This window comes from Melanerpes formicivorus, unplaced genomic scaffold (genome assembly GCF_026170545.1).
Source record: "Melanerpes formicivorus ecotype bairdi unplaced genomic scaffold, bMelFor1.0.p_v2 SCAF_2, whole genome shotgun sequence".
In the NCBI taxonomy this organism is placed as follows: Eukaryota; Metazoa; Chordata; class Aves; order Piciformes; family Picidae; genus Melanerpes; species Melanerpes formicivorus.
Genome location: NW_027142354.1, coordinates 25235541 through 25249664, shown reverse-complemented (window position 1 = coordinate 25249664; position 14124 = coordinate 25235541). Strand labels below are relative to the sequence as shown.

Here is a 14124-nt window from a genome sequence, read left to right as displayed (position 1 = left end):
TGTGGAGTAAGCAGGAAATATGGAAATGAAAACTATCTTCTAGTTACTGAAAACAACCTGTAATACCATACTGTGGAGTAAACTTTGATTTGCTGAAATACCATTAATGCCCTTTACCCCTGTAGTAATCTCAGTTTGAATAACAAGCCCCATATGGTTAATGCTACCCACCTGGAAAAAATGAGATTGAAATCTATGGGTGACATACGTGCTTAGAATCTTGTACATCCACTTCCTTTGTAGGCTGTCTGTGTCCTGTGGGCAGAATGCTTCTTCTTGAAAGAGGCATGAAGGAGAGAGCAGATATTTTTACCAAGCATATCTGGCTGTAATACCTTGACCTAAATATTTTTAAATATGGGAAATGCTTTCCCAGGTTTTCTTATGTATGTTTTTTCATACACATTTAGATACATAGGTGCACATACATGTGTGTGTCTCTGTATAGGCAGATACTTATTTTTATATAGGCTGAGGGAATGGTGATAGACCAGCCAGACATGAGCCAGCAATGTGCGCTTGCAGCCCAGAAAGCAAATCACATCCTGGGCTGCATCAAAAGAAGCGTGGCCTGCAGATCAAAAGAGGTTATTCTGCCACTCTGCTCTGCTCGCCTCATCTGAAGTGCTGTGTCTAGCTCTGGACCTCTTAAAATAAGAAGGACATAGACCTGCTGAGAGTGGGACTACGAAAATGATCAGAGGCCTAGAGCACCTCTCCTATGAAAATAGGCTGAGGTTATTGGGATTAGCCTGGGGAAGAGAAGACTCTGGGTAGGCCTTATAGCAGCCTTGCAATACCTGAAGGGGAAAAGGAGGGACTGTTTATAAGGATCTGTAGCAACAGGACAAGGGGTAATGGTTTTAAACTAGAGAAGAGTAGAGATTTAGCTTGGACACTACGAAGAAGTTCTTTACTGTGAGTGTGATGGAGCACTGAAACAGATTGCCCAGGGAGGCGGTAGAGCCCCCATCCCTGGAGACATTGAAGGTCAGATTTGATTGGGCTCTGAGCAACCTGGTCCAGCTGGGGATGTCCCTGCTTACTGCAGGAGTGTTGGACTGGATGACCTTTGAAGGTCCCTTGTAACTCAATGCATTCTATGGTTCTACATTTGTAGAAGAATGCAGAATAGAAAACAATGTACTACATCCCTGTACTGTATCATGATGGAGCTGTGTCTTTTGTGTGATCAACTTCCTAACCAAAATAAACAAGCATAAATGAGATTTTATTTTTTTCCTATTTCTTTCAGATGCTTGAGCCATGGTTGCTGCATTACCAGCAAAGTACTGTAAATGCTCTGCAACCTAGACACCTCAGTACATCCTGGTACTCCCAGTTTCTATTTTTGTGTACCTCCTGTCCTCTGTCCTCGTGCTCCACTCACCAGGTACTTCCCTGCTGCCAGGAGTTCCTTAGCCATCCCTCCACCAAAGTGCCTTCTTACAGCCAGGGCTGATGAAGCCTAAACTTGAGCATCCAACCCACCACTGAAGCAAAACCAGACTGATAAATTAGAGCACTTTTGTAGAGTGAAAACTTAGCAAAATGTGTTTGTTTGCCGTTTTTAGGGAATGACATTTGCATATAAAAATGTAATTACTTAATGTATTTTTAGAGAGAGAGAGAAAAAGAGGGAAGTGATGATTATCTGTCATTGTCTTTAAGCAAGGAAAAATGTGTTTGAATAAATTTTTAGGTGCATGGTTGACACTTCCTTGATCTGATCAGGACTGGACTTCAGAACTCAAAGCCTCTGGGTCTAATTTTGGCAAAGTAATGAAGAGCCACACCAACAGTATCTATAATAACAAGGAAAATGCCTTTGGATAATAAAATAAAGATAAATTATAAACATTTCTTTATCCAAAGATGCATTCTCATCAGCTAAAGAATGTTCTTAATAACAAAACCTATTAAAATCACAGTCAGTAGAAATGTTGAATTTGCAATCTAAAGCATTGTCTAATAGAGGCTTAATTCAGGCCAAACAGAACTGGACTAGAAACTGATGTGTGAAAGGGAAGATGATTAATCTATCACTATTGTCTAACTTTCAAAAAATGATTTTGCATTTCTTTTCCATGAAGAATATACCGCGGTCATGTGGAGCAAAATGAACCTGAACCACTTTCCCACCTCTGCTGCAAAAAGCACTTTGGAATCTTGAATCCTGATGTGGGTTTTTGAAAAGGTGGCAATGCCACTATTACCTAATTTGGTAACATATGAATTTAAGGTTCCATTTATAAATACTTTTAGTATTTATTATGATTATCACTCTGAGCTACCTTATCTGATAACTTATTTTAAAGCATGTCATATAATGCATCAGTAATACATTCACAAATAATATTTTAAAGCTATTTTTTAAGCATATCACAATATGTAGATATTGTCAAAGCATGGTAGACACTTAATTATAGGTTCATGGATTATGTTCATGTATGCTTTAAAGTTAAATGAATAATAATAACAAATTTATAAATGGAACCTTGATATATATCCCGTTACCCTAATTTTAATATTTTATATTGTTACCTATGTCTGCTGTATATAGAACTCCTTAAATAATGCTGAAGGGATACCAGTGTTTATTCTAAACAGATACATTTACTTGGATATACAACAGTATAAACATGTTTAACATTTTTTACATTTTGTTTAAGTTGTATGAGCTTTGTTCACAAACAGAACACATGCTGGTGTAATTTTATTCATAGATGGGTTAACTAATGAAATACAGTACCTCTGCATTCTTACAGGGCACAGTGAGCTAAATGTTGAATCAACTTTTTCTCCCTTGAAACAGATTTTGGTTTTGTATTCATTAGAAAGGAATCCACAGTTGCTGGCTTTATTGCACATTTTATAGCGTTCATATTATCAAATCTTTCAGTTTTGTTTTGTTGCTGATTTGATTTGTTGTTTGTTTCTTCAAGTCCTCTTTATGAGGTTTTTAAATGCTTCAGTTTCTTACTTTTGGTGTTTCAAATTGTATCCCCAAGTCTCAAGCAAAAGGGAGGGTGACTTCATTAAATGTAATGGTTGTAATGGCTGTGTAGGGTTTTTTGTTTTGTCAGAGAGACATCAGTATGGGGGTGAAGATGTTAATATTTGGACTGTATCATAATTTTCCTATTCTATGTAAATTATTTATGATGTTTTTTTTAATTTTCTTTTACATTTTTTCCTTGCCAAGTGTGTGTGAGAGAGTGAGATCAATGAAACTTCATTTTGTTTTGCCAAAGATTGTAAATAATTATTTATTTGTTTACATGGACGAAACTTTATCATCTATCGTCCTTATTCATTTAGTTAGATCCTCATTTATATATATATAAAAATATATATTTTAAGAAATTAATGATAGGAAATAAACTGTAAAAAGGTTTTATATAAAAAATATTCTCTTTACCTTTTTTATACTTAAAATGTTTCTGTAAGAAATGTACTTCATTCCCCAAAGTCCTCAGTTAAATAAGCATCTTATCTTACTATAAACCAGTTCACTTCAAGCAAACCAGAAAATCTATTGCGTGGTTACAAATCACCAGCTGTCCTCCAGGGTTGTAAACCACAAGTTTCCTAGTTTCCCTACAAGATATCGTTCACCATGAAGTCTTTATCTGGTGAACTCTCTGAAGTTTTATTTATGGCATGTTCCCTGAGAAATGCTTCTCTTTATGTGCTGGACTCATACACACATTCTTTATTTTGTGTTCTTTATATTGTGTCTTGGCTTATATGTTTGAACAAATAACTGTGTCTGCTGCAAGTCCCATCTGAGTCCTTGAATTCTGTTGGTGTGAGAGAAGACTGTCTTCCTGCTGGACAGTTGGAGGAACCAGTGAATTGTCAATAACCAAACAGAAGAAAAACACAAGAAAAAATTATCAGCATGAGAGATCTTTGCCATGAGGAAACTCATGGAGCTGCTCTCTGAAAGGGGAATTTGGGTTAGGAGAAGTAATAATGCTCAGCTTGCCAAAATACTGATTTTGAGAAGTGTACTCAGGTCATATTCTCTTATAAATATCCCAACTAATAACTTTTCTTGACCTTACAAATATTCCAACTATTCACTTTTCTTGGCCATACCAACATCCCAGCTATTAGGTTTCCTTGTCTTTTTGTTCCAGTGTGAGTACTCAGTACAGTAGAAAGTCACATGGTCTTCAGAACAACCTTTTGATGAGTCCCTTACAAGACCAAATATTTGTATTTGTTAGAGAGGTAGACTTCTTTGATTTATGCTGCAAGGACATCAGTGATTGACATTTTCCAGGAATAAAGTGATCAAAATCCTGTTACCCACATTCTCAAGAATTCCATTTGAATCTCATAAGAGAGTTTTGAGCATGAACACTCTAGAGATTATTTGAAGGCAAAAAGAAAAAAAGCAAATCTCTTCGTGGCAACTAAACAAAATCCCTCATAACAGACACAGGGAGATACAATAAATTGAAACAATGTGAAACCATAATAGCAGCACTTCTGTAATGATCTCTAAGAAAAACAGAGAGGGAAAGACCAAACCCACAAATAATGTGCTGTGAATAAGCAGATTCATATAACACAGTTACTTACTGTAACCTTGCTTTAATGATGGGCTTTTGAAGATAATCAGAAATATTTGAGTAATTTGGGAAAAATACATGTTAAAAAATTTTGCAGCCTTTGCCCTTCTGATGTAGGAGTATGGAGGAAGAAAGCCTGAAATGCCTGCAGAGAGGCTGTTTTTCTCACAAAGGAAAGCAGAGTAGAGCAGGTGCTCATTCTGCCACTGACTCCTGCATGATACTAGGCAGATTTTTTTTTATTTTCTTAAACATCAGGCTTCAATCTACTAGAATTCAGTGGTTAACTCCCTCCACTTTCAAATCCTTTTGATAAGTTTTATGTATCTTACTGTTTCCAGACAAGCCAAAAAACCCAGGAAATCTTGAACTTCCCCTGAGATTAAATTCTGATGAAAGTTCTTGACCAATTTTAAAACATAGATTTTCAGGTAAATTCTGGAATTTTTAAAAGTTAAACCAAACTAAAGTATTAAGGGATTTCTCCACTCTAACACATTTACCATGTTTTCTCCCTGAAAGGAAGGAAAAAAACCCACCCACAGATTATACTTCTGATTTTGCACATCAGGCAGTCCAAATATTAGCATCATAGAATCATACAACGTTTTGAGTTGGAATGAGCAACAAAGGTCATCTGGTCCAACCCCCTCACAGTGAGATGGGACATGTTCAACTAGATCACATTGCTCAGAGCCATGATCATCCTGACTTTGAATGTTTCCAGAGATAAGGCTTCTATCACCTCTCTGGGCAGCCTGTTCCCAGGCTGTTTCACCACCCTGATTGTAAAAAATTTCGTCTTTATATCTAGTCTGAATCTACCCTCTGAGTTTAAAACTGTTATCCTTTGTCCTAAGACAACATAAATGCTAACAACTATCTACTGCTTGCTATCTACACAGTGGTGGCAGAAGCTGAGCAGACTATCACAGTCAATAGGCCAAATCCTCATCTTGGTCAGCTCAGTGGGAGTTTTGCTGTGGACTTGAGTGATATCTGGATGAGATTCAGGGTTCAGCTTGTGCTGCAAACATCCATAGAAGGAGAGATCTAATGCTCACATGGGAACATCTGCTCTCCTAAAGCCATTTGAAAAATAAATAACTGTAATAACTTGGCCCAGTGTTGTTCCCAATGTGGAGGAGACCACCCTTGTAGAAAAAAGGGGGACATTGAAGCAAAAGAAACCTGGGACTTACTAAATCAAAGATCTTTCTAATTGATTATATTGTTTCTGGAAAGCTGCCAGTATCAAATGCACTAGAGGAAGGTGTAAAATATTTATGATTAAACATTTTCTATTAGTATGCCTAGAAGGGGAATGTCATTCATAGGTCTGGGTAGTTAATGGGTGGTTTCTGTCTTCATGCTTGCATGACTTGTTTTGCCCTAATGTAACTGCAAATATTCTTGTTATTCATATAAAAACTCCAGGCTTTCTTTAATCCCATTTCTCAACCTATTGAGAGTTCTGGAGGCTGATATGCAGTAAAAATTTCCTTTTACCAGTTTTATGTATGTTTCTGTTTAATTTCATTGACAGGCTTTATTTTTCACAGACTTTGGAAAGGAGCGAATTGTATATATTTTATCATAAAAACACATTTTAGAAAACAAGATACTCTGCTTTACTCTTACTGTTCATCTGCATGTGCCTGTAATGAGTTTATGCAGTACATCAAAGGCAGAATTCCCTCTACTTGCCAAGATTCCCAACTGTCATGTTGCAGTTCTGAATGGTACCCATGATTATGGCCTTCTCTAAGTCTCTCTGTCTAGCTCATGTGTAGATGTGTTATATATGCATGTGCATGTACACAGGCACTAAAAATCTACATATTTTGCAAATGATAAGTGTCATTCTTTGCTCATTTTTTTTCTTAATGCCTTCCCTGGATATCTGCTATGGGCCACAGTTGGAATCATGCAAATGAGTTGGACAGATCTTATACAACCTTTTATCTTGTCAACAATCATTGATCATGACATCTTAATCTGGATACTTGTAGAGGTAGATGGGAACATGTTTGGTGTTGTCCCAGTAGAAGCAAGTGAATTTAAGATACCTGCTTATATTTCTGGACTCTTTTCATCACTGCTGAATACACCAATCTCTGGATGTTGGAAGCATGCATTGCAAATCACGCTGAGCAACAAATCTTAGCAACAACTGTAATAAGGTAATTTGTAACTTAGAAACTGTTTTTAATAATTGAGATTATGTATTCATTCAGTAAATTTTAGAAGCTACAATTTTGAAATTTCCTTTTTGAGCTGATTTCCTCTCTTCAAATCATGCTGAACCAAAAGAAAACAAGGGAAAGGATGGAAAGCTACAGACACTGTCAGCTGCTGCAGTGGATAATATTTGATCAATTCCTTTTTATATATGTGAAGAAAATTAAACCCAAAGTTTTCAGTCTCATGCAAGGCAGGTTTCCCTCAGCTAGTCTTCTGATTGACCACTCAATCCAGTTCCCTTCCTGGAGCTGCTGCTGCTGCCTTCTTGAATGTAGCAACAACATCAAATAGAAATTGTAGTCATGGATCTTCATATCCTAAAGAGACAATGATCCAAAATACAAAAAAAAAAAAATCCTCTCAGCTTGCTTTAACAGATATTCAGGAGAAGTGGCTACAAATGCTAAGACATTCCTTCTTGAAGAAACTCAAGAATTTTAGACCTGAAGCATGGAGCCCAAGCAAAATAATCTGTCCTGATTGCTGAAAATTCAGCTGCAGTGTCTCTACTCTAGGATTTTGCAGTCAGAAGGACAAAATGCCATGGATGTATTCCAGTGGGTTTGGTGATACACAATAGCTCAGACTTGCTGCTGAAGAAGTGAGGACAAAGTCTAGAGCTGAAACCAGGGACATGGAAGATCACTAGTTTTCTCAAGTGAGACTCAGTATCAAAGATTGTCAAAGATATTGACAATCACTGCTCTACAGAATAGCCCTTCGTCATTTAAAGAAATTCCAGTGCTTGTAAAAGAAATCAGGAACAGGGAGAAAAATAGATCATTGTTAAATGCTCAGGTTAAGGCTTGCACAATTTTCAAAGTGTGAAGCATTCATAAACAGTAAAATGGCTAGACCATTTCCTTGGTTTATTCTTCTTGGAAATTCTTTTTAACTGCATGCAGAAAGACATAAATAAGGAGTCGCTCTGCATTCTTCCTCCCCCCCACCCCCTTATTATATCAATGACCATGAAATTATTGAGTTTTCAATATGAAGTCAAACAAACAAACAAACAAAACCTCCACTGTGGACTTTGGGAAGGCGGACTTCAAATTACTCAATGAACTAACCCAGAAGATACCTTGGGAAACAGCCCTTAAAAACAAAGGGGTACAGGAGGGCTGGACCTACTTCAAGAAAGAATTCTTGAAGGTGCAGAAACAGGCTGTGCCAATGTGTTGGAAGATGAGCCGCTGGGGCAGACGGCCAGCCTGGATGGGCAATGAACTTCTGGATCAATTAAGGGAAAAAAAGAGGCTGTGTCATCCTTGAAAGAAAGGTAAGATAACCCATGGAATGTTTAAGGATGTTGCTAGATCATTTAGGAAAAAAATTGGGGAGGCAAAAGCCCATTTAGAGCTTAGGCTGGCCTCTGCTGTGAAGGACAACAAAAAATACTTCTATAAATATATCAATGGCAAGAGAAGGGGCAAGGATAACGTCCACTCCTCATGGACACGGAGGGAAACCTAGTAACAAAAGATGAGGAAAAGGCAGAGGTACTTAACACCTTCTTTGCCTAATTTTTTAATAGCAGGATAGGTTGTCTTCCAGACAACTGGCCTCCTGAGCTGGCAGATGGAGTCAGGGAGCAGTATAGTTCCCCTGTAATCCAGGACAAAGTACTTAGAGACCTCCTTAGCCACTTGGATCCCCACAAGTCCATGGGACCAGATGGGATCCATCATAGGGGGCTGAGAGAGCTGGCAGATGAGCTGGCCAAGCCTCTCTCCATCATTTTTCAACAGTCCTGGCTCACTGGAGAGGTCCCAGATGACTGGAAGCTGTCCAATATGATGCCCATCCATAAGAAGGGCCAGAAGGAGGACCCAAGGAATCCCAGGCCTGTCAGCCTGATCTCAGTGCCAGGCAAGATTATGGAACAGGTCATCTTGAGTGCAATCACACAGCACTTACAGGATCAGGTCCAGCCAGCCTGGATTTAGGAAGGGCAGGTCCTGCTTGACCAATCTGATCTCCTTCTATGATGGTGACTCCCTGGTGGATGTGGGGAAGGCAGTGGATGTAGTCTACCTGAACTTCAGCAAGGCCTTTGACACTGTCCCCCTCAGCAAACTCCTGGCCAAGCTGTCAGCCCATGGCTTGGACAGCAGCACTCTGAGCTGGGTTAGAAACTGGCTGGAGGGCTGAGCCCAGAGAGTGGTGGTGAATGGTGTCACATCCAGCTGGCGGCCAGTCAGTAGTGGAGTCCCCCAGGGATCAGTGCTGGGCCCTATCCTGTTCAATATCTTTATTGATGATCTGGACAAGGAGATTGAGTCCATCATCAGTAAGTTTGCAGATGACAGCAAGCTGGGGGCAGGAGTTGATCTGTTAGAGGGTAGAAGAGCTCTTCAGAGGGATGTCAACAGGCTGGACATATCGGCAGAGTCCAAGGGCATGAGATTTAACACATCCAAGTGCCAGGTTCTACACATTGGCCACAACAACCCCATGCAGTGCTACAGGCTGGGGTCAGAATGGCTGGAGAGCGGCCAAATGGAGAGGGACCTGGGAGTACTGGTTGATAGTAGGCTGAACATGAGCCTGCAGTGTGCCCAGGTGGAGAAGAAGGCCAATGGCATCCTGGCCTGTATCAGGAATAGTGTGGCCAGCAGGAGCAGGGAGGTCATTCTGCCCCTGTATTCAGCACTGGTTAGGCCACACCTTGAGTCCTGTGTCCAGTTCTGGGACCCTCAGTTTACAAAAGATGTTGACTTGCTGGGAGGTGTCCAAAGAAGGGCAACAAAACTGGGCAGGGGTTTGGAGAGGCTGAGGGAGTTGGGATTGCTTAGGCTGGAGAAGAGGAGGCTCAGGGGAGACCTTACTGCTGTCTATGACTACCTGAAGGGAGGTTGTAGCCAGGTGGGAGTTGGTCTCTTCTCCCAGGCAACCAGCACCAGTATAAGAGGACACAGTCTCAAGCTGTGCCAGGGGAGGTTTAGGCTGGATGTTAGGAAGAAGTTCTTCATAGAAAGAGTGATTGGCCATTGGAACGGGCTGCCCGGGCAGGTGGTGGAATCACCATCCCTGGAGGTGTTCAAGAGAGGATTATGTTGCAAGTGTTTTGCATAAGAAATGGAAAATAAAGCTGAAGCTGTGAAAAGAGCTATTATTTGAAATGGAAACAATCACAGAGCATTTTCATTTCCTGGTATATCCAATGTTTTTTTTTTGTGACTCATCATGTGAGGCTTTGACACATGTTTATGCTCTGCACTGTGAAGAAGTTGTTCCTTTTCTCTTGCCACAGCTCTCAGAAGTGCACAGTAATGCCAAGCTGGTGGGAGGTAGGCTCTGAATATCATAGGCCAGCTGGTGCTGAGATGGAAAATGGAGAAGGATGAAGACAAAAAGGCCAATAGGAGGAATCTAGACAGGTATTTGCCAGGTCTCACACCACCAAAAAGCAGCTCCTAATGGGAGCTTTTATGGGTTTCTAAATTTTCCTCAGGTTAAGTACTAATTTCCTGCAGTGTATTAAGCCAAAGGTTTGGTTTTTAAAAACTTGCCTAATAAGAAACTTGCCTAATAAGAATGGAAAAGGTATTTGTCATCTATCTAAGGTTTGTTTTCTTTCTCTTTCATTGACGATACTTCACTTTGATGTTGGTAAAACTTCAGGGAGCACATTGCAAAAGAAAGAGCTTCCTTATTTTTATGCTGAAAACCCCACGCTTTGTGTACTATAATGAACATTGTTTAGTTGTCAGACAGTTTTTACTTTTTCAGAAAGTGGTAAGGAGTCTCACAAGTGCCAGAGGTGCTGCTGTAAGAGGAAGGGAAAAATTCAGCCTATGTGATGAGACAGCGGTATTATGGGATGAGGTGGTGGGGAGGGCATCTGAATTTGTGTAGTTCAGCTGTGAGGCACAAACCCTTGCAAAACTCTGTTAAAGTTTGTTAATACAGGCCTTCTGTTGATTACTGGGTCAGGGTTGTTAATTTTGTTCACCCTAGGTGAACAAAGTAAAGGTTTGTATGCACAGAGGTTTACGTGACAATCACACGAACAATTCCTGTTAACAAAATCCTCGCCACTGATTTGAAATATTCATAGGCAAAAATATCATCACTAAACTTATTGACAGTGCAGATGGAGACACAGGCAGAAAGGGAGTACTGGCTGGTAGTAGGCTGAACATGAGCCAGCAGTGTGCCCAAGTGGAGAAGAAGGCCAATGGCATCCTGGCCTGTATCAGGAAAGGTGTGGCCAGCAGGAGCAGGGAGGTCATTCTGCCCCTGTACTCAGCACTGGTTAGGCCACACCTTGAGTCCTGTGTCCAGTTCTGGGACCCTCAGTTTACAAAAGATGTTGACTTGCTGGGAGGTGTCCAGAGAAGGGCAACGAAGCTAGGGAGGAGTTTGGAGGACAAGCCCTATGAGGAGAGGCTGAGGGAGCTGGGATTGCTTAACCTGGAGAAGAGGAGGCTCAGGGGAGACCTTACTGCTGTCTACAACTACCTGAAGGGAGGTTGTAGCCAGGTGGGAGTTGATCTCTTCTCCCAGGCAACCAGCACCAGAACAAGAAGACACAGTCTCAAGCTGTGCCAGGGGAGGTTTAGGCTGGATGTTAGGAAGAAGTTCTTCATAGAAAGAGTGACTGGCCATTGGAATGGGCTGCCCAGGGAGATGGTGGTGTCACCATCACTGGAGGTGTTTAGGAAGAGACTGGATTAAGCACTTGGTGCCATGGTTTAGTTGATTAGATAGTGTTGGGTGATAGGTTGGACTTGATCTCAAAGGTCTTTTCCAACCTGGTTATTACTATTCTATTCTGTTCTAAAACACTGTGTTGATTTGTGCTGCAAAGGCTGTCTCTGCTACCTATGCTGATACCACTTTGCTGAAACTAATGGAAAGCCAGCAAATTTTGTCAGAGATGTGTAACGTACCAGATGTGACTTAAAGGAATGAGTGCAGGTGAAGTTGCACAGTAAAATTGCACAAATATTTATAGGGACGGACAAACCACACAACAGATGTGGGTGGCTGGGGGGCGGGGGGAATCCTCTTCTCAAAGTCAAACTCAGTACTTGCAGAAATGTAGCATCCAGTCTGCAGAAATAATGGGCTAGTATCTGAATCACCTAAGATGCCTGGCAGGATCCTCTGAACCAGAGACCCAAATTCTTGCTACACTTCTGCAAAGGTGGGTTGAAGACTTAGATGCATTTATAAAATACAGAAGTTAGGTTCCTCAGAATGAACTTACAGAGGTGGCATTTTCTACTTATATGCTTTTTGTTTGGGACATTTTTCTTGTTGTTTTCTTTGTCCTTTCAGATCAGAATGAAGGCCACTGATCCATGTTCGTACCTAACAAATACTGGGATTTAAAGATAGAAGCAGAAATTCAATGAGATTATTAATAGTGAGGTGAGGGCAACTGTTAAATCATATTTCCTAAAGCAATACTGGTCATAAATGATTGGCCATTTGGTCCATGTATCAAAATTCCCTGTGTATCAAAAATAGCAGCCATAGCTGTAAGAAATGACCTATTTCCAGATGTGTGAAACAGATGATATTCTAGTAAATAAGTGGAGGAATGGAGGGGGGGGAAGGGATTTAACTGTCTGGGAAATGGATAGCTGTACCTGGCCTAAATGTTTATGCTTCTGTTACAGTTTGAAGGGGGAACTTTAGTCTAGTTCCTTACTGCAAAGACTAAAAGTAAAAAAAAAATATATTATTACCATTGGATACAAAAGAAAAATAATGATAAGATCTGTGGAAGACCATTCCATCTCCCATCCTCCTGTGCCTTCCACATCTCCTTGAATCGCATCTTCTACTGCCAGTGTGCAAGGCAAGCCAATTCTAGTTATGTCAGTAAGACTCCTGTGATCAGGCTACATCTCATAGAAGAGCTGCTCCTTGGAGAAAATCTGGAGCAATGCCTAGAGCATGCGCAGTCTGCCAGCCTTGGAAAAACATCATTGCTATTGAATGGGGCCAAGACTGGTCTTCTTTTCATCAAATCAATCAGGCACCAAGGAGCAATTCTGGTAAAATGGTCCAAAATAAACAGTGTGATTTTGAGACAGATAAATGACACAAGAAGCCAAAGGAGTCCTTGAAGAAATGATGTGGTAATATTTCATTAAACCACCTACTGTCACAGTAAAACATCTCCATTAAGTGTAAGTGCAAGGTGATGGGGTCTTGAAAAGTGAGGAAGGATAGGCCATATTCTCACTTTAAAAGCAGACTAGAAGATGATCTTCAGAATTCTTGGTCCTGAAGATTAGTAAACAATGAGGTGAATTGAATTTACCTGTAAGAATACTTTAAGATGATTCTTCTTTCTGGACTTTTATTGATATTGATTCTTTAGGGAATTTTCTCTCTCTTTTTAAATACACAACAGATCTTTGCTAAATCCAGGACTTTCACTGTCCTAAATGCTATAAACGATGCCAGTGTGTGCAATATAGTATGTTATTTTTTACTGGTAGTTAAGCTGTTATGTAACTTGATGAAGGGGATGTATTTTTTTAAACCTACTCTCCTCAAAGTCTGTTGAGCTAAATTTATTCAGAAAAGTGAGACTATTGCAAGGCTGTCCCATTTTACAAAATCAACGATTGTCTTGCAGTCCTATTGCTTGTGGTCCAAATCTTTGACTTCTGTCTTTCTGACAGTGTGGTAATTTTAAAGGGTACTGTAAAGTTAACCAAAGAAAATTTATGTGTCATTTAACACAGACACCAGTAAAAAGGGACAAATTGAAAGGGACTGCCTCATTCTTCCTTAGATTACAATCAAACCTAGACATTCACTGCAATTGCCCAGTGCCCTTTCTTTAACATGCATTGTTTGTGGGGTGTTTTTTGTGTGCTTGTTGAATTGAAGATGTCTCAGGAGAAGTATGGGCTGCAATTTTATATGGAGTATTTAGATGGTCAGCTTCCAGTTGCCTCACTTTCTCACACTTCTGTGTTGTAGGGAAAAGGTGGTGTCAAACCAGCACAAACATTGCAAAAGAAACAAAGGGGTTGAAACAATACATGGATTTGCTTATTATTGTATAGGCATATTAATCATAATTGATTAAATGGAAAGTAATTTAATGATCATTCCTAGTCCATTTTTTGATAGAAAAATAAGTGTTGTCACATTCAATGCAGGACTAAATGTGTTCCTGTCAGTGGCAGTAGGTATTTACCACTGAGTACCTTGAGGAAAAAGATTTTTAATTTTTTTTTAATAACTCTTTGTGCAAGCCATTTAGGACTGTTGTCTCCCCCTGTTTTCTGCCATGCTCAGGTTTTTTAATCTTTCCTTGTAA

At 39.9% G+C, this 14124-nt stretch overlaps 1 protein-coding gene across 1 annotated transcript in view; it reads left to right on the top strand.

Moving 5' to 3' along the window:
- The window catches only part of THBS2 (thrombospondin 2), a 41719-nt gene extending 34621 nt beyond the window's left edge, over window positions 1–7098 (top strand). The window contains exon 22 of the mRNA XM_068153521.1: window positions 1256–7098. Within this exon, the coding sequence (XP_068009622.1) occupies window positions 1256–1263 (8 nt within the window). The 3' untranslated portion in view covers window positions 1264–7098. The remainder of the gene's footprint in view (window positions 1–1255) is intronic.
- The last annotated feature ends 7026 nt before the right edge of the window (window positions 7099–14124 follow it).